We start from the raw sequence: 27763 nt of genomic DNA, 5'->3' as shown, positions 1-27763 counted from the left end.
TTACTAATTTATTTTTGCTTTATATTCCTATATTTGTTCTATTATCTATATGTAAAATAGCGGACACGTACTTATGTAAGATCTTTAATTACAGTATTTACGAGTGACGACTGATTTAAAAGGTATATGAAATAGATCGTTGATGGTGTAGTGTGAAAATGAGTGGAACAAGGCAACTCCTATCCAGCTGATTTGAGTCCTAAAGAGAAGAATTTAGGGGTTGAAAAGACGATCCAAAGCGATGGTATGTTACGGAAATTCAGAACATTCAGTCCATTCATAAAGCAGTCCTTAATTTATTGAAACATATTACACGAATCAAAAGCTTGATTTAATGATTGCTCCAATCCCCAACTCCAAATAAAATGTGCACTTCAAAAAAATTATTGCCCATATTCAAAATTAGCAGCGACAGAGCAAATTGAAGCCAAATCCCTGGCAATGGTATGTCTGAAATTACACAACATATGCTTACTGATCAAGAGGCAGCCACTCTAATTCTAGATGAAGTTCTCCACATTCAACATTTTGGAGCTTGAGTGGTACATCTTGTTTCACCTTCCCATCAATGATGTTGACGACGCTATCCTCCATAAGGGCATTATCATGGGACTTCAGCCATTTTCCGATCTGCATATTCCCAAACATTTCCGGGTTCCCATATGATGTTGCAGATGTTATCAAGGGCTGGATATCAATCTCTGCTTCTCCCATTATATCATCAGCTGAGAACGTGTCATGATCATATACTTGCTACAGTATGGAAGTCCAACAGATTAGAGAAACTCATAGTAATTATGCTTGAGATGGCAGGAAATACCATATGAATGAATGAATAATGCAAATAACAAAAGTTGTAAGTAAAGAAACTTTAGACGAAACTAGCATAACAATGTCAAAGCATTAAAAGGTGTGTAGCCACGTTACTCAGGCTCGGTTGAGCATCAGACAAGGTATGTATCTGACACAGGTCTGTTTGATTTTGACCAAGATTTACATGTATTCGGAGAATCATAATCCCATACCTGTCTGGATCCATATCAGATATGGGTGCTGGACATAGGTACTTCAAAAAAAAAATGAATAGCCGTAGCAACATAACTGATAATAGCAGAAAGTTGACAAATTGACCTTCTAATCTAGAAGCTATTATGTGAAACTCCTAGTTAAGTGAGACCAAACGTGGCAATTCATAACGGACAGCAATAGTTACAGCTGCAAAAACTTCTTGATGCAGTGGCTAGACAGGCTTATGTCTCATGTAAGCTTGGATTCAAGTCAGAGCAACCCCTCATAACAACAACAAAAAATGAAAGTGATGGTTACAACTAAAAGAGATATTTAACTAGAGACTGTGCCCAATAAATATGCAGCTAGTCAGAAGGCTAACTTTTGGATTATTTCTTTATTTTCCTGCATAAACTAATAACATCAGCATGTGCTACTGTTGGACACTCGTGTAATTGCCTTTTTACCTGAATATTTTTTAATTATAAACTGAACTCATCTGACTAGATAACGAATGCAACAGGTGCTTCAAATCCAGTCTTCAGTTGTTTCACCTCCCACCAATTTCCAGCTTTAATAAACCAATCTTGACAAATAATCTGAAATTTCTAGTTCCATCCTTTTTAATCAGTTAATGACAAAAGGAGGAGGTCTGCTTAATGATCCCAGCATAGGTTCCCTTTTTCTTCCTATGCAGTACATATAACTTTTATCCCTCTTTCTTTTCTTTTTTTTTTCTTTTTTTTTGGGGGGGGGGGTGGGGAGAGGGGAATTGAAACCACTAGTAAGATGGTTCATCCAGCATCACTAATGACAATTATATCAGACGAACAGGAAGAGAGGCTAGAAAACAAAATTATAAATCAAGTGCACATTAAGGTTTTAGAGATGAGACCAAAAAATAAAACTCTTAAAAGTGTTCCAGATGCAAAGTAACCAGCAAAACATCTAGAAGATGGTTAAATTCCAGAATTTAAATCAAGGTAGTCAGTATCGCACCGGTGGGCGTACCATTTTTTTACTAAAACTGATACGTATCGGTACCAATCTGTTTCGGTTTATCGTTTTGGATTTACTGATTTTTTGAAAAATATTTAATATATCAAATATTAAATATATCAAATGATTAGATTAAATAATTTCAAATATAAAATATTAATTGATTATATAAAATACTCATCAATAAACTTCACAAATAAAATTTCATCATTTAACAAATCTAAAGTAAACAAGGAAAGAAAAACATCTCATACATTAAACAACAAAATTATCCACAACATTATTTTAAAAAATCTACAATAAAATCATCCAATACTAAATATATAAAATGAAAGTCTAATAAAAACATACATAAAAAGTTGTGTTCGTGAAGCATTTAGAAATTCTGTCTTTTTTTGTTTGTTATATAAATCATTTACTTTTTATTATTCATTAATTTTCAAATTAAAATTTTGAAGTTGCTCCTTCACCTTGGTTAAAGTTTAAATATTAAATTTGATTAATAAAAATATTAAAGTTGGTTAAATAATAATTTTATCTATTTTTTAACATTACTCATGCACCCCCCAGTGCGCAATGTCCCGGTCAGTGCAACCGGAATTGGCCGAAACAGGCCGGTGCAACCGGTACAGACCAGAATTTACACCGGTGCGGAAAAGAGTAGTTGTTCCAGTTTGTTACTGGAATGGTGCGCACCAGCCAGTGCAACCAAAACTGGTGCAGAACCGACTACAGCGATTTAAATACGGAATATTTTCCATTTCTAATACTAGGAGTCACGAATGAACCTAACTAGTCAAAAACCAGACAGACTATTGAGTCTAAACTTTAATAACTCAGAGGCAACCCAAATCTGAATTAACTAGGATGAATGGCCAGGGACCTCAATGACATTAAACTGAAATAACCTGACCTCACCACTGTCCCACCTGATTACTGCTTTTATGCACCTAGAGGCAACAAATGTTGGCATGATAGAACCCACTGAAAACTTGTTATCATGCATGTCAAATTGATTTAAAATTTCAGGAACCAGAACTTACATAAAATGAATTCGAACAACCCAAAACCTGGAAGACCAAAACCCAGTCAACACCTAACCAAGCCAACCTGAACCTAAAAATATCCTTAAAACAGAGCCAAATACAACCCAAACAGCCTCATCACCATGTACAAATTTCATCGAGAGGTAGAATCACAACAATCGTATTAAATAAATAAAGATGCTAATGTTTATTTAAAAACTAGTAAACATTTCTTTTAATTACACTTACCAACTTAACAGGCCCATAGTTGCTAGGAACCGATAGCATTAATTCCTCATTCCAGACTGGATTCAAGTTGCTTGATATTACAGTTGACTGAACAGTCTGATAAGATCAAAAGACACCCAATGTTATCATTAGTTACAATAAAAGGCACCCGTTCAAAGCAACTAAATCTTATTTTGATAGGAAAACAAACACATAAGAAAACATGTAAAGCATTCCAAACGATACATGCATGTAATACTATGTTACTCTGACTCTTTCTCTTGAAGATCCCATGTCTGATATATAACTGGACATGGGTATAGAGATATGACCTTCCAAAGATCCTCCAACCAAATACATGAAAAACTTTGAAAAAAATTGAACATACCCATATCAGACACATACTCAATATTCACACCAAGTTCAAGTAACATAGGTGCCAATTAAAGGGCAAACATATAAAGTAAAGCAAAAGCTTTAATAGAGGTCTGATTTGAACCACAATACTACCAAATGAATCGTACTAACAGCTTGCCAATAGCTGTGTGATCATTGATAAGGTGCTAAGCTCTTAGTTCCAATGACCAGGGGTAAAAACTTGGCAAACTCGAGTGCCAAAGAAAGAAAACAAAAAAAGGAGTGGTACTACTAACAGCTTAACCACATGCATAAGCAATATTGATTAATCTACAAGCATAAATGCCCATAAATCCTAGAATGCACATGCACACAGAGAAAGACAGACAAAAGGAATAACATAACTTATAAAGAGGTCTGGAGCTGGAGTTTGTCAGAGATAGCAACAACACAATATATAGCCTTGACAAAACCTTTTAGTTTCAGTAGCGAGAATAAAACAAAACACTTGAAGCAACTAACCTGCTTCCCAAGAGTCAGGACAACATAAGGATCACTCGTCATCATATCCCGGACAGCTAAATTTGTGCCTTTTACCACTTTGACCTTCAGTAACCCAATAAATTCAACCATGCCTTCCTGTTATCACTTTCAGGTCAAACATATTGAAGTTATGAAGTGCAGCACCATATTAAGCCCATATTGTGGTATTTAAATTGTTAGTCTTAATACTGACTTAACTTTTCTCAAAAATACTGTCACAACAGACAACACTTCACATGGGCCTTTACCAGGTTTTACTGGTACACTTACTTTTACAGAATAGTACACACAACCAAATATTCACATCATGTAGACAACCAGCACATTGAATGCTAGATTTGCCTACAAACAGGATGATATAAAACAATCCCATCTATACATGTTCAGCTCATGCTATTCAACAAGTGACCATATTATCTCTTAACATCAGCAGCAGCATGATCTTCCTTGTTCCCAAGACAGTGAATCAGATTCAAAAAAACAAAGAACAAATGAATTTACCTTCTGTGTTGAATTTGTTAGGATAGTATCCAAAATCTTTCCAGAAATGTTCGATTGAGTAGAAGAAGAAGAGGAATCCTTCCCTGATGTGATCCGCAAGCTGGCCTTCAAAAATTCTTGAAGTTCATACTTGGACCTGCAGGAATATTTGAAATAAGTAAATAATATCTAAGCTATGGTAATCCATCAAAGCTGCTATATGCTTCCAGAAGACAAACATAGAAGGAGCAATGATAGACTAGGTTAAACAGTAGGTCACAATAAGGTTACTGCAGTTTGACACTGGTAAAGAGGTGCCAAAAAGAGGCAAATAAGGACATGAAAAGTAGTTTTTGAACACATATGGCACCCAATATAAGTGACTTTATGATGAGAGAGAACTGCTCAAATTGTCTGAAATCTTACTTAATGAATTTCCTCCGCTCATCATTACTAGCATTTGGGCCAGGCTTTGTATAACCTTCAGGTATATAAGCCTCATAGATTGAATTAGCAGAGGAATTTCCTCCAACTTCAATCATAGCATCAATTTCTTCATCAGACCATTCATCCAATGCCACAGATAAAACCTGAAATCATCAGCAAGTAAAAGAAGCTACAATGATAAAAATGAAACTCTAAGCAAACCACAAGACACTAATATAAAGTTTACAAGGATCGCATGTGATAATGTAAGAGGAGTTCTAAGCATGATATAGGCATCAATGAGGTCATAATGTTAATATAACATTGAAAGTAAAAAAGAAAACCATAATACCCTAAGTTAAGTCCTTAAATGAGAAAATCCAACACAATATCACAGTTAAAAGATTCTACAAAGGTGACATAAACATGTGAAAAACTTCAGTTAAACTTAAGAAAGATTAAGCCCAGGGAAGCTTTCAAGAAATACACCTACGTGAACAAACAAAAACACATGTTCTGGATAAAAAAATGGCTATATAAAATAGGCCAGCAGTATACTATTAGCTAGCATATTGATTTATTAGATTTGTTTTTTGTTCTCATTTATATCCTAAAACATTTCATCTATCAACTGTGTAAATTTCACAGGTATGATGCCGGTTCTATTATCAATGTAAACATCTATTACCTAATACTTGGATCATCTACTGTTACTGATTTATCAAATTGTACTGAACTTTCAACGCTAATCAGATAAATAAATTTCATGTGATAAATAGCAAACAGAAAACCCCTCGTATGTTTCCCCAATCAGGGATCATTCCATGAGGAAAAATATTACATTACATGCAACATAGTAGTACCTTGGATATGTGTGTACCGAGGCTTCTGTGCACACCACAACATTTCAAGCATAAAAAGACTCCAATATTTGCTGATCTGAAAAAACAATTTCCAAGTGATTTTCTTAATTTTTCCTTATGCTACAAACATTCCTACATACACATGCTTGACTATGTCCATAACTGTGATTTATGTGGTTAGATTCTAAGCTTTTCATAAAATTCATCCTTTAAATTGCCAGAGACATGTATTCATCGGGCAATCTTATCTCTTATTCATAGGAATAGAGATGAATAAGCAAAATATGCCGTAACAGTAAAACTTACGCCCACTTTGGATCTGGAGCACCACAATCAGCACAAGTGCGATTATCAGGTTGATTCAATAAGCCCCTCAATCTTATTTTTGCTGCAGAGGAAACGCATTTTCCAAAAAAAAAATATATCAGTAAAATTAAGGAAGATGACAGGCATATTGACCTTAAAAAGAAATGCAATTATACCTATTAAGGTTCAATGCACAAAAATGGAGATTATCTGAACTCATACACTCAATGTAAATCCAAAAAGTGAACCCTTAAGTTTTTTGTGTTTGAGAACACAAAACCAGATTATAAGTGTTCGCCTTTTGTGTCAAATCCAATTTATTCAAGGATTGAAGAGAGGACAAAATAAAACAAATGAGTGGCATTACGGATAGGAATTTATCCCATCATTCTCAAGCATCATCCCATTTCCTTCATAGAAACAAGTTTTACCCTTCACAGTGAAGAGAATAAGTTGACAACTGAATTCTACAAAGCTGAGTCCAAAAGATTAGCTTCTCTTTAAGACAAGCATTATATTATTTTCACCTTATTTTATTTGACTTTGGATCCATAGGCCAACCGCAAAATATTCTAAGACCTCAAGCAATACTTGAGAAATGTTTGCGCCTGTACACAAATGTCCCAAGCATGATGCATACCTACTAATTAAAAATTTTTAACATAAGCGAAATTGTCTCCTTCTGTCAATTGTTGATAGCAAACTCGTCATTAGCAACATTTTGAAGGAACGCTTAACCAAAAATTATTGACATTTCCTCAAAACATCCCAAGCTATTTGATCCCGTAGACTCTTACTATTTTTCATGGAGAACACGATTATAATCTAATTCAAATCATTTGATTGAACTGACTGAATATGAGAATCACTGATTGATGTAATATTAGCCTACCTGAGGTAGACTTTTTTACTCCACTCATTGCTCTGCTACAAACCCACAATCATCCAACAATGCGGTTTGAAAACTGAAAAGAAAATTCAATCAGATAAATGTAGGAAAAAAGAAAACTATGTAATTCACTAAACGTTAAGCCTTTTCTCTGTTCCTTTTATGTTTTAAACAATCTCCAACTCGCTTTTCCCGCCATGGCATCGAAATCAATTAGTGCATTCTTAAGAGAAAGGAAATACCAGAGTAACATTTTACCTATAAAATCAGTTATTGTCAAACAAATAGAAAAATTAAATGAACACTAAAACTACAAGTGGGAGAATGATATAGAACCCAATATATATTTTATTTAATATTTCAATACATTTTCATTCTCCCAGAAACAGACAACCAATTTATCAATTTTGGGGGAAAAAAAGGGGTAAAAGATGAAAACGTTTGAAAGCGCAAAAGGTAAAAGAAATTGAAAAGTTTGTCGATCATTGACAGAAGCAAAGAAACGATAAAGAAATGAAAGATCTGAAAGATGAGTTTGCAAACTTACCACTGAATTGAAATGGAAAATCCAAAACCAGTGTCAGATTTGGGTAAGAGAGAGAAGGAGAAAATGACAAGTTTTAGGGATTTAAAGTAATAAATTTTCTTGTTGGCCAAAAAAAGTATAAAATTTTCTTTAGGGTGTGATCGAATTTTTTTTTTAACAGAGGTAATGATCGAATGATGCTAAGGACTAAGGAGTAAGGGACTGGCCAAAACAAGTTTTTCATGAATTTTAAGTTGTAAAATAAAATAAAGATTAAGAAAATATGAATTTTATTTTAAATTTTCACGAATTAATTATGTAATCAAACATATTAAAAATATTTCAACAAATGCTACAGTGATAAAGGAATTTTTATATAAATTTACTAGTCTTACGTTTAATTCAAAAATAATATTTTTAATTATTTTATTTAAAAATTATGTAAAAATAAAAATAAGTTTATAATAATTAAATAAATTGGACGAGCACGATAGTGATCCGTTTCATTGCGCAATATATAAGGATAATAATACACTTCACGATATTTTATAATGATGTTTCTTTAATTATTGAAATAAGCAAATAGTTGCTACAAATGAAACTATACAACTACAAGTTCTGAAAATACTCCATAAAAAAAAAACTTATACATTATGTTTAAATAGAGATTAGATTTAGGTTAAATAATTTGGTTCATTTTCAATTTAAAACAATAATAAATAAGAATCTTGACTTTAAAAGTTTTAAATTATATCAAATTTAGTTTTTTTATCATTCAAACTTGAATCTTTAATGCAAGGCCTGGTTGTACTTTATTTCTATCTTCCAAAGTAAAACTTGAAGAAAGGAAATAATCCCGGATGGATGGTATTTAAAACATCTAATTCTAATCATAAATGTTGGAATGTTCTCAAGTTTTCTTCATAAAGTCTGAAACTAGCTTCAATTATTTAATCATAGAAAAGTAAGATGACAACTAAGATAAATCAGGTTTACATGTGAACCCCCTAAACAAATTGAAAAATACCAGCTTGACTTAACATGGCTACGGTACACTGCTTCAAACAGGGCATGCATGGAGGAGTGTGGGGTCAAATCACGCAAACCAAAACTAATATACTTCTACATGCCATTGTTTGTTCTTCTTCAGCTGTGAAAGCTTCTCATCCCAGTTCTCTCCTCTCTGCTCCGCAACCCTCTTCAGTGTTTCTTGGATCCCGGGCATCATTCCCCTGAGCCCACAGAAATATATATGGGCTCCATCGTCCAAGAGCTTGAAAATTTCGTCACTGTATTCCTCAATCTTGTCCTGAACGTACATCTTGCCTCCACTCTTGTTCTTTTGCTCTCTGCTAAGAGCTAGATCGTACCGGAATTGATCAGGGTAGTCCTCGAGGTATTTGGTAAACTCATCATCATAAAGGAGACTGTCCTTGTTGGCCACCCCGAGGAAAAGCCATGCAAGGCCTTTGAACTTGAAAGTAACATCTTCCATGAACATGCGGCGGAGGTAGCCTCTGAAGGGAGCTACACCAGTTCCAGTGGCTATCATTATGTGGTTGGCTTTTGGGTTATCTTCAGGCAAAAGCATTATCTTGCCAGAAGGGCCTGCCAAAATAATCTACTTGAGGTAATGCATGATATTTAGTTAGATCACAAATCAACCTGTAAAATCTATAATTTAACCATTGCCGACGTCCTACAAAGCTATCAGGACAATAAAAACTAGCAACAGAGGAGAAACGGTCTTTTCATTTTCTGAACCACCAGAATCTAGCCCTGTAATGCAATTTCTTTCTAACTAATCTGAGTACTAGGTGTCAAATGTACGGTGGGAAATTCTAGCTGGGCCCTAAAGTAAAGATTAACATGTGAAGAAAGCCTGTGCTTTAGCATGGATTTTTTACTATATTTAAGGATCTTACCAGTGATCTGAACTTTATCTCCAGGCTTACAATTGCATAGGAAATTGCTACAAACACCACTTTTCGACGGATCCTCCTTTCCGGTCTCAGGGTTATAATAGACAGCACGACGGACACACAAACTGGTTGTCTTGCCATCAAAAGAATCTCCATACCTGGATGATGCTATGGAATACAGACGAACATTGTGGGGAGAACCTGGTTTCTTTGGATTTTCACCCTATGATACATGAATAAATCAGAATTGAAACAGATCGTAGACGGGAAATTTTAGAGAAGAAATCAATGGAGTATAGAATAAAACAAGAATTTCTAAGAATACATGACTTCATTCTATTAGATTGAGAGCTGCTGATGCATACAACTGGACAAGGATATTGAATTGTAATTAGCAATAATAAACATTGCAATCCTCATATAGGAAAGTCAAAAATCATCTGATTCCTATGTTCCAAACATGATGGCAACTTTCATGAATGCATTGAAGTTAAAATATTCTACTGCACCAAACCATCTGAAAACAATAATAATTTAGAAAAGCAATATATAGAAGTGACAAACTTACAGGAGGGATAACACCATAGCTCTGCCCTTCCCAGTATGGAACATTACCGCCATGATCAATGACAATATGACAAGTCTCGCCTGGAGCTTTTGGACCGACAAGTCTCTCAACAGAAACGATGGTAGCTGTGTAAGGCTCCTTGGGCTTGAATGTATTTAGTGGGGGCTCTTTTGCAATCTCCAACTCCAAAGGTGAAACTGCAATCTTGGATTTGCTGGCTTGTTGCACTGACATGCATACTATGTACGGTTTGTTCTTCTGTGCATTTCGTGATTTCAAATCAAAAGACAAGGTGGAAGCCCATGACTTGTTACCAAAGCTTATAATGTTCCTCTGCAATAAAAGCCAAGTGCTTCTGTATTACGAACTAATTTACTTACAGGATAAATAAAAGTGAGCCTGAATTGTCATCTTAGATAATACTGCAACTCTTGTTCAGTTCTTGCACAAATAATATTTAATAAAAGAAACAGCTTCATAAGAAAATTGCCGAATACTGTCATCTACCATGTGGACAAATCAGTAAAAGCAATGCTGCATTTGAAAAGCATATTGTCAACATTCAAAGATGCATACACACATCAAGTGCACATCTTTATAACAGACAAGCACGTTATAACAATACTGAAACAGTAGAAAATTTGAGCTGCCAAACGAAGTTGAGCACCCTTGTGTCCATAACCTATTCCAAGGCGTAAACCTGATAGAAACTCACTAGAAGAACAATCTGAATAAGTTTGAATCTGTTTAATTCATTTACTGTCAGCACACTTCAACTTTAGGAGATTTTAAACTTGTTCAGTAGCATCTATTTTAAAAGAAAAATGAAGAAATAAAAGTCATACAATCATTTTGCTGTCAGCAACTTTGACTTCTTAAAACAAAGAAGCAAGGAAAAGAAGGACGATGATTTGACTTTATCATTTCAGCCTCGAGGCATGATAGAAGTAAGAACTGAAGCTCAACATGAAAGAAATAATTGGGCAGTGCAATTGAATAGTTGGTTTTGACAATTGATAAGTAATATAAGACAGGAAAGATGAGAATGCTATTCTTGTGTTGCCGAACATAGCCACTCTCAGTCTCTGAGAATACCGGATATTAAAACAATTACTACATTTTAGCCCATTAAAAAGATGATCAAAAGTATAGTTGCTGGTGATAAAGATCAATGATCATACATAATTCTGACTCCAACAGTCCATTGGAGTAGTTAATATGACTAAAATTTCAGCCATAGAGTCTAAATCCGATGTCCAAAAAAGCTTATAAACTTTTGGGATGAGATTTTAAACATGTAACAGATCCTATGGACCTATACTCTGTTCTCACTCAGGACTTTCGGCTTTTCAATGATCTAAACACCCATTACTGAAACTACACCGGCAGCGCCGATCTTATTGCAACATTCTGAATGATAAATTGATGCGTACCTTAGTTACAGATCTCCTCAGAGAAATGTCGTTTCCAACGGGAACAGCTACAGAAACCTGAAAAATAAACCCAAAATGTCAGTCTAGCAGAAAACCCATTTCGATAAATCCAATAATAGCTAAAGAAACGATACTAATAGTTTTTTTCCCTTCATAATTTCTTGGGTAATCTCTTATTCCTTTTTCCTGTGAATCAAAATAAATAAAAAATAAAAAAAGGGGGAAGACCTGGGATACAGTAGACTGTGCCATGAAGTAGAGATGAAAGAAAAATGCTTTGAGAAGAGAGCAAATTTAGGGGGATCTCTGCTTTGCGTTTCAGTTGTCTTCTCTAGAGTTAGGATTTAAAGGATGGGAGTGGGGTTTTAAAAATAAATTTTTGATCGATGAGAGTGAGCAATGAAATGATTCGAACGATGATCCTTTGGCGACTGCCAAAAGACGCTTTTCTTCCTCTTTCTTTGCTTTGCCTATTCGAATGGCTGCCTAGTTAACTTAATAATAATAATAATAATAATAATAATCAACTGGTTTACATATATGCTTACGTAATAAATAATTGTTTAAACTATTTTATATTTATGAAGACCAAAAATAATTATATTTACATAAATTAATAATTAAATATGAAAGCTAATACAATTTTATATTTATATCCTTTTATTTTTCGGTGTTATATTTATACTGAATTTTTTTCATTAAAACCGATTAAAACGCCAAAAAGAATAAGTGAACCTTTCAAGTTAAACATAAGTTTGAAGGAATTGGAGTAGTAGATCCAACAGCCATCCATGCTCCAGATAAAATTGCTAGTATTTAATTTCATTATCACCGATATTTTTATATTATTTAAATAAAATATAAAAAATGTTTACCTAATTTAAAATTAATTTTTAAAGTAAATTCATTCTTACATTAATCGAAAAAGTTTACCGAACTGAATTCTTATCTTTTTATTTTTGTCTAGTGTCGGTGTTAGCCTTCAAGTTAGTTACCGTCCGCCTTTTTCTACTACCCATCAAACCTATTTTTCTTTCTTCTTCTCGTTCACTCCATGCGTCTACTTTGTAGGTATCTTTGTTGTCTTCACAAGTTGTAATGAATAGATGACGGTGCCTATCATCGTTAAAACACCACCAACCATCGGTAGTTTCTTTTAGAAAGTGAGTATATCTTCGTTGACTTCTTAATCTGTTTTTGTTTTAAGAGTATTTCAGAATAATAAATATTTTATTATGTTGGTTGGACTCATGTTGTCTTAAGTTTTATATGGTTTTTTTTCTCCATTGTTAATAAGTCTCACTTTTAAGAGTTTTTGTCTACTCTTGTAGTACACTTTTTAGTTTTACTTATGCATGCAGTTTTGCTTTTGCAAGTGATTTTAGAATTGGTTCTGTTGTCGTTCTCCCTAATTTGGTGGATACTCAGTTCTTTTGCCTATTTATTCTTATCGCTTTAGATCATTTGGGACTGATTTCTTTATTATATTAAGTGCTTGCAACCATTTCTAATATATTGTGCTTGAGTTGTGACAAACACAATTGTCAATGTACCATAATATTCTATTGATGCTGAACTGAATCTTTTATTGTGTTGATGGAGCTTGTCCTTCGACGCATACAATGGATGTTCGTTATTTTCTCTAAATTATATAATCTCATTTATTAAATAAATTAATAAATTTCCTTTTAAAAAGAAAAATTGAAGAATAGGGACTGCCCGGTGTTTAGAGCCTCAACTCGGTGGGTGTATAATTAGCCTAACAATTAGTAACGTCCTTAATTAATTATTATTAGACAAAAGATGTCCCAAGATGACCCTTTAAAGGGTGATTTTGTTACTTTTTGTAGGTAGGCATGAGACAGAATCATACATCTCTAATTAAAAACCTACATAAATAAATAAAAGTTGCACTGCATTCAATCAACAGAAAAAATACAAAAGAAATTAATCGACAAGATGTTAAAAATAAATTTTAAAATTCGATGTGTCATGAAATTTAAAATTTAAAAGTTTGAGTTTGAATTTAATTGCCTATATGAACGATGTATAAATTTCACTCTCATCATATATATATATATCTTGCATATATTTTATTTGGTTTGATACATGTCTTTATTTTATATTTTAAAAAATGAAAAACATCAAAAAGAGACAAATGTTAAATTATTAATGCTATTTGTAGGATTACAAAATTTCAATAACAACAATATAATAATTATATAATAAATTTTGTTAGCTTTGAGAATTTCACTCAGATCAAATATCTCAATTAAATAAAATAATAATAATAAGAGATTTACTTGATTTATAATCAGGGTCCTTATTCAAATGAGCTTTTTTGTCCAAATATGTTGGACGCTACTCTTATGAGTTTACTGTTTTCTTGATTAACAATAATCTTTTATATGTATAATTCATAGAGGTGTTAAGTCACATTGTTTCTACCTACAAATTTCATAGCAAAATAGCAAGTATTCTATTTACATTCAAGTTTATGTAATGAAAATCCATCATGACTTAACTGATTATTTCTTTTCTCCAGACACTTGTTTCAAAAGATTTACTTCAAGATATATATGTAAAAAAATTTTATTAACCATGTTCTCTCAAAACAACTTTTATTTTTAAAAACTCATCAAACCATTTACTCATACCTTAAACCTTTAAACTCACATTGATTGGCTAGTGGCATCATTGTGTGAGCACTCACCAATCACCATGTTTGTTATTATGCATCAACAATAATAACTATATATATTTTAACTTATAACTATTATCATTGAGTTTTTTAGTTATCAATAGGTTATTTTTACTATAAATATGGTTGTTGTTGGTTTTTAATCAACATTGTTGTTTTAAATATCATTTGAAGATTATTTTTAAGAAAATATTATTTTTTAATTAAATAATTTCAACGAGTGTCAATATTTATTTAAATAATTTTGCCCAAATCTCAATATTTATAAATGTGGATGTCAAGTTTCTTTCACAAAAAATTTTGAAGAATCATCACTCAAACATTATGACATGGTGTACCCTAACCTCAACACCCTTTCTCAACGTTATCAAAATCAAGAGAGTGGAGGTGGACTTCAATTGATGTTAAAGTTTAAATTTAAAACTGATAGTTTGGAGGTTTTTTTGTTAGGGTTTAAAGAAGTTGGTTTCTTTTTTTTTGCTAGGTTTAGGCATTGTGACGGCAATAAAGGCAAGTTTATTAATGCTAATGTTTGCTGCACATTCAATGAAAGCTTCGTGTGGTAGAAGAAAATGTGATTAGTCAACACAAGACCCAAAGCTACGTTGCTTGATGAACTGGAGATACTCTTACTACCTGGATAAATTACGTTAGTTTATTGATTAGAAATGTTGATATTCTGATTTGATATTTATAAAATGTAATCCGATATGTGTTATGTTAATAAACATTTTTAATTTTTTATATAGCACATCCAAAGAAAACATTTGAATTAGATAAATAAATTACACAATTTATTTAAAAGAATATTACACAAAATTAATTGAATTAAACAATTAAATTTACTTTTATCTAATTAAACAAATAAAAAATATAAATATATTTTTACCTTGTAATAACATGGGAAGCATATAAGCTGCCCTGCAAAGCGCCATGTAACGAAACATTATAGCACAAAACGTTATCATCCATATCGAAGTGGCTTAATAAATGGAGATAGATGCAATAAATCATGTAGATGCAAGTATTGGTATGTTGATGGATATTAGTTTCATTTGCATCAAATGGAAAAAAAATATATTGGGCTTCTCAGTCATAAATATCATTCCAACATGTAATGAATTTAATCTTTATTCAAGAAGAATGCGCGCAACAAATACAAACAAATCGAATGAAATATCTTTCAATACCACACTTATGTTAACGGTAAAACCCACTAGTACAGCTACAATTTTCCAACATTATGTTTGATATGTCACACGAAAAATTGAAAAAATGTGTCTCAAGCTTTTATCATTCAGTTAAAATGATAAAAATTCCAACACATGAGAAAAATAGTTAATTTATGATACTTGATATAAACAGACTTCCACACAAGATGATTTATATTGGAAGGCGTCAAAATCAAATCTACTATAAATCCAAAAAATTTGGTATTAAATTTATTATGATTAAAAAACAATAATAGTGACTGCAATAATCATGATTATTGAGGTCTAATTATTTGATTTCTTTTTTTAAATGTTGAAACAACACTCTCCATTTTAAGTCTAGAAATGTTATAATGTGACCCATCACGATTTTCGTTGTTGAACTCTATCCATATATGTTACTTTTTATTTCCACATACAAGCATAATTCAAGTCAATATATGTTAATATGCTGACGTTGTTAGTTTTCTTAATAATTTTTAAATTAAATAAAACTTCATTATCATAATCATTTTTTAAATCAAAGAAAATATTATTTTAACGAATTATTGTTAGGAGAAATATTTATTTTCTTGTAAATAAGAACTCTTGAATGATTTCAACTTTTTTTTTGCTATTACATTCGTAATTTAGATTCCTAAGTCTAATACGAACATATACATATAATCTTAATTTCCTTAAAAATTAAAAAAAAAAGAGAGTATATATACGTTTGACAGACAGAAAGACATCCAATGCAATTTTCGCAGGACACATAATTTTATAAGTGTAATGATTTTTTTGGTCTTTTAAATTTATAAAAAATTTATTTAGTTGTTTATTTATTTATTTTTGTTTTTATAATTTTTGAATTTGTATTTTTTTGTCAAAACACCCTAAAATGAATAAAAAAGTTAAACATTTTTTTAACTTTGTTGATGTATCATGTCGAAACCATTTTTTTGAAACAAAAATTTAGTTGTCGATTTTAAAACCAAAATTAGAGTCACCACCGATCCGTGATTTAGGTGTGATAACTCACCTTAAAACAAATTTGGTCTACGAAATTTGAGAAAACAGGTTCGGAAGTCAATTACGCACGAGGAAGGGTTAGCACTCTCGTAACGCCCAAAATCGGTACCAAATTTATTGTTTAATGTCTTGGTGTCGAGGGTTAAAAAGTTTAAAAAAAAACCTCAAATGTTGAAATCTGAAAAGGATAATCAATTATTCAAGTCAGACGAAGAAACTGAGACCCAATACGTTAGGGTACAATTTCTCAAAATTCCCAAACTTTGAATATCACTTTTACTTTATAAGTAAATCTTCATTTCGAGAAAACAATTATGTCATGCCCAATACATTAGGACACAACAAATTAAGTTCCTAAAAATGATTTTCACTTATACATTTTGAATAACGAATATTCTCGGTTATTTGGGAATTAACAAAGAAAATCGGAACCTAATACGTTAGGGCTCAATTTCCTCGAAAATCCCTAACTTTGAATATCATTTTTATTTTAAAAGCCTTTGGAAAAACATAAAAAAATGATTTTAATGTTTTGACAAAATCAAAATGTATTTTTAAAAGATATGTTAAAAAATGTGAATGCAATATGAAACAAAAATTTTAATTTAATTTATATGTATACATATATATAAACGAATTTTGCAAATATGTATATGGATATAACAGGAAAAATGCATAAGTATTATAAAATGTTAATGCATATATCTATATCAATACATAAGTCATAAAAATAAAACAATAATAAAATACATATAAAATATATCCATACATTTCTTAAAAAAAAGTATAAGTATAATATATTAGTAAATATAAAAACGTGGAAAATATTTATAATAGCTTTGAATATAGTATAAAATATATATGTACATGTTATAAAAAATTGTATAAACATATAAATTATAAAATTGGGAAAACATATAAAAATTATGAAATATAAATGTGTATATATATAAAACTGTGAAAACAAAATAATAATAAAATATGTATATAGTAGATATATTTAAAACGTTAAAAAATATATATATGTATTAATATGCATATACGCATATATAAGTAAGTATAATAATATATAATATAATAATAAACTAATAATAATACAGTAATAATAATATAAATAAACAGTATTAACAATATAATAAAAAACTAAAAATAACAAATTAAGGATTAAGTTAAAAAACAAACAGAATTTGAGAGCTGAATTTGAAAATCAAAACAAGAAAGGGAGTAGTTTAAAACACGCGTAACAGGGGGAGGGCCGAAGGAGAAAATTACCCAAAAACACTGCACAGCACTGGACTAAAATAAAACCGATTCGACATTTCATGGAAAAATTTGAAAACAAAAAGAAAAGGTTTTGAAATGATAGGATAAAATGGAAGGATTAAAAACACAAATAACCCATCAATGTTTAAAAGTTAAAATCCATTTCAAACTCTAGTTAAAACCCTATTCCCTTTTGCGGTAACAGCAGCCTCAAGAACTGCTCCATCCTCTCCTCTGTTTTTCAAGCCGAACTCCCCCCTTCCAACTTCGATTTAGACGAAGAGAATTAAAGATGTCGACGGCGCGCCTCTTTTGGTAAGGATTTCTCCTCTTTCTTTTATTTTTGTTTGGTGTACAAAGGAAAAAAAAAAGAAATCAATGAGCAAGAAGAAAAATAGACCCAGAAAATCACCTTCAAAATCCTTGCTTTTCTGTTTTTTTCCTTTTTTATTTTCTTAAATGGTTTTCAATACAAAATTTTTCTAACCCTTGTTACAGAAATCCTCTTGCTTTTTATAACCCTCCCCCCTTTTTTGCTGTATATCCTCTATAATACTGTTCTTGGTTCATTTGTAGGATGAACATGCATGATGGATGCGAGGAATCGCTGAACGTGGGGTGATGGGGCCGTTGCTGCAGATGGAGAACGTGCGAGCGGCGCGATCTGCAGTTTATGCTTCCATTGCTGTTGAAAACATGTTGTGGGCTAGGGTTAACTTTGGGCCATTTGGGCCAAATGTATTTGGTTTATTGGGCTGTGCAAATGGTTTTGGGCCCCGGGCAACAATTGGGTATCACATATCATACACGTGGATTTTCACGTAGCATTTAATTATTTTTTAATTTAAAAATAATTTTATATTTTTAAATAATTTTAATGATTTTAAATTTAAAATAATGAGTTTTTATAATTTTTAAATTTTAAAAAATTAATTGAATGTTGACGGGCTATTAAAGTTAAAAAAATTAATATTTTTTTTTTCATTTTGAGATGATTCGATAAAAATACAAATTTAAAGGCTAAGAAAACAAAAAATTAAATGAAAGTTAAAATGTCTTTTATTTTTAAAAAAATTAGAAAGTTAAATAAGTTATTAGGCCTAATTTTATATTTATTTACTTATAGTTAGCGGAGAAATTTAGGTAACCAATAAGAAAATTAATTTTCTTTTTACAATTTTTAATACCGTTTTATTAAATTTTGTTTTAGATTATTGAAATTTAAAATTGAATGATAAAATAAAGAGTTCATAGCAGAATTCAATGAAATCTCAATTAAAATAAATTTACATGGAGCAATTGTTAGTCCATATCAATACTTAATTGGCGACAAACTTTCAACTTTTAACTAGTGGTAAATTTACCGAAATAATGTTCATTCAAATTACAAACTTTCAATTTTCGTCAATAATGATCGAGAGAGTACGGAAAAGAATGAGTTCTAAAGGGTACTTTGTGAATTTAAAAGATACTGACACCAACTTTTAGTCAAGCATCGACGGTCAGCTGTAACCGCATCCTCTCACCCCCGTGGGGCCCACTTACTTCGTGGCCCTGATTCATTCCAGTTGTCGAACGGTCAGCACCTCATTGCCCGAAGTTTTTTTCTATTTAAAAATATTTAACACTACTTTTTCTATCCTGTGTATCCACGTCCATGATAATCAAGTGTTGTTCTATATAGAGCAGTCTATTAAATAATATTGACCCAAATATTACAGGATATTGAAATTGATTTAATGTGTATTTTGATATATGAATTTTAATTTTGTGTAATTATATATATAATACTTTGATTTTAGTTTAAATATATACATAAAATTTCAATTATAGACATTTAAATAAATATGTCAATTTATTTTTTATATTAGGTAAAAGTGATTATTTGTGTACATAAAATATAAATATAAAATGATGCTATATTGATAATTATGTTCGTGGCATATAAAATTTGAATGAAATCAAACTTTTAATTTCTTATGTATTAAATTATACAAAATTAAAATTCATATATAACAATGTTACATATTAGACTAAAAATCATGTATAATTTTAAGATTTGTCCCATAAAAACTTAGATTTAAACTTTCATTAAAAATTTAAGACAAATCTTAAAATCATATATAGTGTAATATAACAATCCCTCTATATATTTATATACATCAAACTTTAATTTCATTCTAAATCTACATTTCAACAAGCATTAACTAATATTTAAATATTCTAATTTGAAAAGTCAATTAATCCTTTTAACAATTATTTTTTCTTAAATATTAATGATAAACATGCATATAATTTTTTTAATAAAATATATGTGAATTTTGGCGCAATGTAATATGATATATTAATCTACAAAATGAGTCCTACACCTAAAGGAATTTGTAGTTCAAAAAGCCTAAACCTCATAAATATATTGTCGGAGTATAACAAATTAGAAAGCAAATAGTCAATTTCACTAACAATAATCGACGTAAGCCAAGTAATAATATCGAAAGAAGGGTTGGAGACAATATTATTAGATCATGGCATATGTCCCAATCGATCCTATGTAATTGAAATAGTTTCAACCTCAAAGACTAAGAGAGACATCGATATAAATATTCGAGTATGCTTACTTTTATCGTATCCTTTTTTCAACATACCATTATTCTAGTAAAACATTTTATTGAGCATTTATATCCCATTTGATTGCAGTATTGGAAAGCTTCTCGAAGTATAAGTCTCATCCTCTTACATTATTGCTTTTTTTATAAACTTAATTATCTTTTTAGAGCAGAAACAACATCCACCTCCTCTTCTAAAACAAATATTAACATGATGCATGAATTTTAATTTATGTAATTTTATAAATTAAATTTTGATTTGATTTAATTTTTATAAAAAACTATTAACATCATTATCAACGTAGCATCATTTTTTATATTTACAAAATATATTAATTTTATATAAAATTAAATCGATGTATTTGTTCATCTAAATTCATATAATTAAATTAAAATTAAAGTTTTAAGTGTATATTAAAGTCGCAATTAAAGTCTCATGTGCAAATTTACATCGAATCAAAATTCATGTATTAAATTATACATTAAATTGAAATAAGTGTTTAAATTTGAGATTTATCTGAAAGAGAAAAAAAAAATACATTTCTAAACCAATCTAAAATATACAACAATTTAAAAATACAATTAAAAAAAGCATTCTAATGTGGCACAATTAAGAAACTACCATTTGGCACGCTAATTATTTGTGATATTTATTAACTAAAGTTTAAAATGAAAAATAATTCAATCTAATTTCTTTATAAAATTATATCTACATTGAATACCCATCCATATAATAAGGATTATATATGTCAATAATTATCGATATAATTGATTTAGTCGTAGATTACGAAAAAATATAAATATGTACACATTTAGTCTAGTTTTAATTTTTTTTCTTAATATTAAATCATTATATATTATTTTTAATCTCCAATATTGGAAAAAATAATTATATATACTTTAAATCTCTAAAATTTAAATTGTATACATTTATTTTTTAATTATTGATTTTTTTATTAGTTTATATTAATTATAATTTGAACTATTATTATTATTAAAATTAAATATTTATATTATTTTACTTTTTCAATAAGATCATTTATGAAATGTTTAAAATTTTGTAACAAATTTTAATAATGTAATGTATTATAATATATTTTAATTAATGAAAAAAATAGTTTAGAAATACAAATCATGGAAAGTATTTGATAGAATGAAAGAAAAGAATGGCAAAAATGGAAATTCAAATTAGACCCCATGTGCACCCCAATGTAGCGTAACTTTCCTCCCACATGCCAAAAAATTACTAAATAAATAAATCAACAATTCCTTAACCATAACAATTCTATTTCCCAAACATATATTTCTCGATTGGTATTTCAGTTTCAGTTTCAGTTCCGCCCGACACAAAAACTAACAAACGATAATAAAATATTTCTCGATTCTATTTGAGGTAAGTTTCGATTCTCGCGCTAAACCCTAGCTGTGCATTTCTTTATTTTCAAATTATTATTAACTCTTTTTATTCTCTCCTTTTCAAAGAAACACAAATTTTCCATTATTGTTTTTTTTTTAAATCTTCTAAAATTCGAATTGTTCAGAAATGTTTTTCTTCTTCCGCACCTCAATTTCCTATTCCGTTTGGATATTAAGAAAGTTTGAGGTAGAAAAAAAAGGTCTGTAATTGGGCTCATTTACAAACTTTTTCATAATTTTATTACTCTTTTTGAAATTGTTTACTCATTTTGCATGGATGTCACTTTGTTATTATCCAAGATACAGTCTGCTTGTATGGTTGCCTAATTCATAATTACAACAAAACATTAACTCAAATCTACGTTTGAATAGTTGCTTATTCTACTAAATTGACTTTTGTTTTGACTTGTAGATATAGTTTTCTCGAATTACGCTCTTCCCTGTGATGGTTTGCAAGAATTAGCAAATCACTGAGGTACTATTTAGTTGTTACTTTTGCTACTCTTTTTTCCCCTCCAAAAGTGGTCGGATGCGGAAGCAAATAGATATTTTTGAAGGATTTGAACTTAAGAATATAAATTTTTAGAGAATGAAAACATGGTTTTACTTTAATAGAAAACGCGTGTCTTTGAATTCGTGTTGTAGTCTAGTTTTTCTTCTTTTTAATCATTTATGAAATTTCTTCATTTCAATATTTTTTTATGAAGAAAAGGAAAAGTAGTAGAAGTAACAACCAAACAAAGCCTAAGTAAATACTTTCTTGTATTTAGAATCTTAGAGTGTAGCTGTTCGGTATATACTAATATAGGCTTTGCTTCATATCTAAATTTCACATCTATTCTAGCTCTCCTGGTTTGATTAAATTCCTCTGATTTTTTTTGCTGCCCTGACCTGGATTCTGCTGGTTGTGCTGCCAGATTTGAGTTTGCAGATTATCCTTTCTTCACAACTACCTCATGACTTCCTCTGCGCATGATCTTTCTGGTATTTATTCTTTTCAAGTGCTTCGTCAACTTCTTGTTTTATAGTACCACTGTAGTTACGTTTTTATGAATTCTGTGAATGGAAAAAATATTGAATACATTTGTGGCATTTTTCATCCTTTCATTTTCTTCTGTTTTGTTTTAAATTACTTTTCTGGTGTTTAACTGAGGTTTGGTATTTAAATAACGAGATTGAAAGGACCCTTTCAATTCCGCCCTGTTGAATTCCTGCTTATTACCTCCATGCTATTTCATATATTGTGGTATCATCTTGTGAGGGTTTTCCTTGTGTGGTAAGGAAACATACTGGATACTTTAGTTTGATATTTTTCTAGGCTCCATGATGTAACTCGATTATCACCCTTTGTGCCTGGATGCTTGCCATCTTCTTTGTCCCTATGCTTTCATTTTATGACCTTGTTCTTTGGTTGCTGTTTTTGAAATTTAAGTTAACTGCATTCTATTAGACATTTTCAAATATTTATTACATTTATTAGAATGATGGCTCTTTGTGTCTCTGCATCATATGCATGCAATATGGGACCATTTGGTGGGTACTGTAAGCAGCATTGTTTTACTTTACAGTTTTACTTGTCACTATTTCTCCCTGCACTGCTTTATATGTTAGTTGTCTGAGTGCTTGCATTTTATTAACTTTCTTTGTGGCTGCTCTCATTTGGAGTTCTCTCTTATTAAGGTGTTGATCTTAACTAATTTATTTTTTCCAGACAATAATGAAGTTGATGAACAGAAAAAACACTCAGAGTTCAGTGATCACTCATCATCTCCTGTAACGGGACTTTCTCCCTCTTCTATCACCACCCCAAACATGCCTTACACGACACCTCAACATGCTGTGGTACCATCTTTAGAGTTAAATCTTTTTCAGTGTTAACATTTATTTTTCATGTTTACTTTCTTGTTTGAGCTGCTAATATTGTCGTAAACTAGTTGTGATCTAAAATTAACTATCATCAAAATTTAATCTAAGTTTCTTGGTTCTGGATACATTTTGCAATTGCCCAACCACTTCAATAATCTTTTCTGAAAATTGTTTCACAGTGTTTAATTTAGCCAATCCTTTAATTCAAGATAACTACTCAAAGCCTTCTCTCATCCCTTATGCCTTTCCCCCTTCATCACACTGCCTTTACCTAGATATTTGTATTGCTAGTTGTTTTGTACAGAAAGCCTACAATATTTTGCCTGGAAATGTAATCCCTCGCTCTTGTTTACTCCATGATTCATAGTTGCCTTCACATCCAGGGCACATTGGATCCAGGATGAATTGCTTACAATACATTAATGTCTGACCTGGCCATATATGTATATGTGATTAGACCAATACAAAAAATATCATATGAAAATTGTTTATTATTTTTATTTTTATCTAAGTTGTCTGACTACTCCAATAGCATTAAATGTAATGCTTACAAAATCTTTTAACATGTTATGCTTGTGAGAAAACATTTCAAAAAGAAATGTTTACCAAGTAAAATTAAATAACCATTGGATTGATAAAGTTGTTAAGATGTTTACAAGTCTCCTCTTCTGGTTAAGCAACTAGACTTTTCCTATGGGATAAAAAAGAAAAAGAATAGGCAGGTGAAAAAGGGATAGTGGAGAATCTTAGTTAATTGTAGAAATGATACTGGTAGATTTAGAGAATGGCAAGTGCTGTCTGCTGTTGGGATATTTAATTGGAAAGGGTAAGTTAGATTTTGTAAGGTCCTTGGGGTTCATGTGCTGCTTATGGAAGTTGATGGTGAGAAGGCGATGTGTATATAATCATGATTGTCGAGATTATGTATCTAAGACTTAGTGAAGCTTGGAATCATCATTTTGCAATGGTAGCAATGTGAGTATAAGGGTGTAGTAGCATTCTAATGATCCCTCCTGCAATCAAACAATTTAAAGTGAAAAGACGGAGAGAGGGGCATTTGGGAGTTCTTTGGTTTTATTGAGCCTTATTGCATTTGTTAAAAATTTTCAGTGGTGTACTTTAGTTAGTTCAAATGTTCAATGGCTTCAATATATCATTTCTTTTCCAGGAATTAGGACATTGAAATGCCTGTCATTCTGCTCTGCTAAATTAGTTGCGACTCTCATCTCTTGTTTAAAGGTGGGGTCAGATGGATTTTCTTGTATAATTTTTTTTTTGCAATATATATCAGAATTCTCTGGTTCTTTGAGGCATCAGTGGGAGCAGCATTTACCTTGTTGGTTTGATGAGTTCTGTTTACTTCCTAGGCCTTGAGTTTATTAGCAATGGAAGGTTTTTGTGATAGACAAAGCAAGTATCTGTGTGCTGAATAAAATTTTATTTGCAGTCTATTGAAATTTTTGGAGTTCAGGAATGCTTTTCAGATGCTACTGTTTTCTGTCTGTTGAGAGGTGATGGTATTACCAGTTTTGCACTTGAGGATTGTTAATTAGGATATCTAGACAGAGTTTGGTTTTAAAAGCACTTTGCGTTTTATAATTTTTAATGAATAGTTTTTGTTTTCTAGAAAAATGTGTTTGCTCACTAGGTCAATCAAAAGCAAAAAGTTATTTTGTAAATGCGAAGTAGGGAAATGTGTTTTATATCTGTAAGCACAAAATAAATAAGATTTAAGTTATGAATTTGTTATGAATTGATATTATTAGGTAGCCTTTCCCCCTTTAAATATTATTTAAATTTCTCAATACAATGGTGTATATCAACAGTATTCAAGTCCCAATATCATCAAATAAAATACCTATTTCTCCTACATATGGTTTCAAAAATTTCAATTTATTATTAATTTCGTAAACTGCACAAGTATATAAGAGATTTGAATGTGAAACTGACATTTATCAATCAAGAGTTCCAAGGTACTAAATAAAGACAAGGTAGCCAGCGTCATATTGAATACTTTACAATAATGCATTTTGAATGAAATTGAAAGTAGCCAAATGCTTGATTTGCATAATGCAAGAAAATAAGTAGCAGACCTTCATGTTTTGGTTATTGAAAATGGTTTATTTTTCTAATCAAGTTCATATTTGAATCGTTTTCTTCTTTGTTTCCACGGAATTATTTTCATTTTTTGTTGCCAAACATCCTTTTGCTCTTTATTATTCATTTATTTTTTAAAAGTTCTTTTGAAAATGAAAACAGAAAATTGGTTTGGTTTCGTCAATAAAAAATAGCCTTAGTTTTTGGAGAGCAAGTATTTTTTGGGTTTTCCTTTAAAAAGACTTTTAGTAACAATTCTGATTATAATTTCTTTGTTCTTAACCAACTATTTAATTCGGTACTGTCTTCCTTGTATTGTTCTGTTAGTGCTTAATGATGGCTCATTCATCCCTAGCTTTCTTAGTACATAAGGTTTTATGTAGTTCCATTATATGCTGCATATACATAGTAGCATCATTCTTGCTTTTACTGAGACCTTATAACTCATGAATTTTGTTTGTAAAAGAAAGGAACCTTTCTGTTAAACAGAGTTAGTTGTCTGAATGGTATTGATTGTTTCTCTTTTTCTTTTGAAGGATGAAATGTCTATGGTGCAGGGGGAACCTTCAGCTATGTAATTGATAGAATTATTAGCAGAAAATTGGCTGAATAATGATAAAATACCCCCTTCCTCATTTTGTTTAAGAAAACAGTCACACTTGGTAGTAGGTAGATTAGATTGGGACTACCAAGGGCGTCAGCCTGTCCACTGGACTGGCTCTTCATTGGCTAAGAAATTACTTTTTAGAATGTTTTTTATTTCTTTCCCAGCTAATGTAACTTCAGGGTTGATAGAAAACATCTCTGGTGAGAACACGCATTTGCGCGTTTGCTTATTTTGCCTTCAAAATGGAGTTGACTCTTCTCTAAAATCGAACTTGCTGTCCTTCGGGCATTTTGAAGCTTGAGGAATTGTTTTATGCTTCTCATGGTCATCTTTGATTGTCCAAATTTTTTTTCTTGCTGAAAGTTGTATAGCTAAAACCCGTTGTTAACATTTAGAATAGGGAGGTATCAAAATTTGTTATGGGTCTCTGATATATTTCTTTGTTTCCTTGGCTTGTGAAACTGAAGGCACCGGCTGCTTACCCTTATCCAGATCCATATTATAGAAGCATCTTTGCACCCTATGATGCTCAATCATATCCCCCACAGCCCTATGGCGGTCAACCTATGGTATAATACTCTTCTTTTGTGCTGTATGTTTGATGTATTTCAATTATACTTCCGGGCTAAAGTTGGCTTGTCTTGTGCTTCTGTTTTAGGTCCACCTTCAGTTGATGGGTATTCAGCAAGCTGGAGTTCCTTTGCCATCAGATGCAGTTGAAGAGCCTGTCTTTGTTAATGCAAAACAATATCATGGCATCTTGCGACGTCGACAATCTCGTGCGAAAGCTGAATCAGAGAATAAACTTGCCAAGTCTAGGAAAGTATGTTAAGTTTTGGTTTTATGAATTTCTTTTTCTGGTCAATTCAAATGTTTGCATTTAGTTTTGGGATATTAACTCTAGTTGCCACTGCAATGCTTCCCTGATTTTGCAGCCATACTTGCATGAATCCCGTCATTTGCATGCATTAAGAAGAGCCAGGGGATCTGGCGGTCGGTTTCTCAATTCAAAGAAAAATGAAAACAAACAGAATGAGGCTGCACCAAGTGATAAATCACAGTCCAATATCAATCTGAACTCTGACAAAAACGAGCTAGCTTCTACAGAGGGCAATTGTTGAGAAGTTAGAAGCAACTCCGTTTCATATACGTAGAATGGCTTTATTGCTAGCAACAGGCAGTGAAAATAGGATCGACACCAGCAACATAGTCTCAGTAGTTAGTAATGCTTCATCCTGTCTAGTTCTGTACGTACAACTAAGATTCATGTACAGATTTTCAGGTGAGAGGCATTAGGTAGGGGAGCATAGGATGAGTATTGTTGAAGTGGATTAGTAGTTACTGCACATTCTTTTCCTTCAGACTTGGATAATAATTAGAAATGGTTTAACTGATTTGCTAACTTATTTCGTGTT

The 27763-nt window shown here is 31.3% G+C and overlaps 3 protein-coding genes and 1 long non-coding RNA gene across 9 annotated transcripts; 2 read left to right on the top strand and 2 right to left on the bottom strand.

Annotated features, from left to right (window-relative positions):
• Positions 1-276: 276 nt before the first annotated feature.
• On the bottom strand, positions 277-7870 carry LOC107906316 (probable ADP-ribosylation factor GTPase-activating protein AGD13). 4 transcript variants are annotated; one of them, XM_016833280.2, is made up of 10 exons: positions 7672-7870; positions 7128-7200; positions 6236-6317; positions 5930-6005; positions 5067-5230; positions 4662-4797; positions 4140-4256; positions 3282-3377; positions 3051-3134; positions 277-753 (listed from the first exon to the last, which is right to left on the bottom strand). In XM_016833280.2, exons 2-10 carry the CDS (start codon positions 7153-7155, stop codon positions 472-474), a joined length of 1065 nt encoding a protein of 354 aa, XP_016688769.1. In that variant the 5' UTR covers positions 7156-7200; positions 7672-7870; the 3' UTR covers positions 277-471. The 4 variants fall into 4 exon arrangements, with proteins under 4 accessions (XP_016688769.1, XP_016688770.1, XP_016688771.1 ...); XM_016833281.2 differs by lacking the exon at positions 7672-7870 and adding an exon at positions 7383-7526; XM_016833282.2 differs by lacking the exon at positions 3051-3134 and having other exon boundaries at positions 7672-7869.
• A 645-nt stretch (positions 7871-8515) lies between these two features.
• Positions 8516-12119, bottom strand: LOC107906315 (ferredoxin--NADP reductase, root-type isozyme, chloroplastic). Its single transcript, XM_016833279.2, has 5 exons — positions 11802-12119; positions 11574-11630; positions 10141-10473; positions 9576-9795; positions 8516-9258 (listed from the first exon to the last, which is right to left on the bottom strand). The coding sequence occupies exons 1-5, from the start codon at positions 11823-11825 to the stop codon at positions 8762-8764; spliced, it is 1131 nt and encodes a 376-aa protein (XP_016688768.2). The 5' UTR covers positions 11826-12119; the 3' UTR covers positions 8516-8761.
• A 5584-nt stretch (positions 12120-17703) lies between these two features.
• Positions 17704-18586, top strand: LOC107903227 (uncharacterized). The gene is made up of 2 exons (XR_001685731.2): positions 17704-18074; positions 18336-18586. It is a non-coding gene; the product is annotated as an uncharacterized lncRNA (long non-coding RNA).
• A 3052-nt stretch (positions 18587-21638) lies between these two features.
• Positions 21639-27750, top strand: LOC107906314 (nuclear transcription factor Y subunit A-7). Of its 3 annotated transcripts, none has more exons than XM_016833277.2 (7): positions 21639-21755; positions 22191-22253; positions 22696-22762; positions 23490-23620; positions 26816-26917; positions 27007-27171; positions 27284-27750. In XM_016833277.2, exons 3-7 carry the CDS (start codon positions 22735-22737, stop codon positions 27467-27469), a joined length of 612 nt encoding a protein of 203 aa, XP_016688766.1. In that variant the 5' UTR covers positions 21639-21755; positions 22191-22253; positions 22696-22734; the 3' UTR covers positions 27470-27750. The 3 variants fall into 3 exon arrangements, with proteins under 3 accessions (XP_016688766.1, XP_016688767.1, XP_040949512.1); XM_041093578.1 differs by lacking the exon at positions 21639-21755 and adding an exon at positions 21760-21978; XM_016833278.2 differs by lacking the exon at positions 22191-22253.
• The last annotated feature ends 13 nt before the right edge of the window (positions 27751-27763 follow it).

The sequence above is a fragment of the Gossypium hirsutum genome, chromosome D05 (genome assembly GCF_007990345.1).
Source record: "Gossypium hirsutum isolate 1008001.06 chromosome D05, Gossypium_hirsutum_v2.1, whole genome shotgun sequence".
NCBI lineage: Eukaryota > Viridiplantae > Streptophyta > Magnoliopsida > Malvales > Malvaceae > Gossypium > Gossypium hirsutum.
Note: the sequence above shows the minus strand (reverse complement) of the source record. Positions and strands in the feature narration are given on the sequence as shown.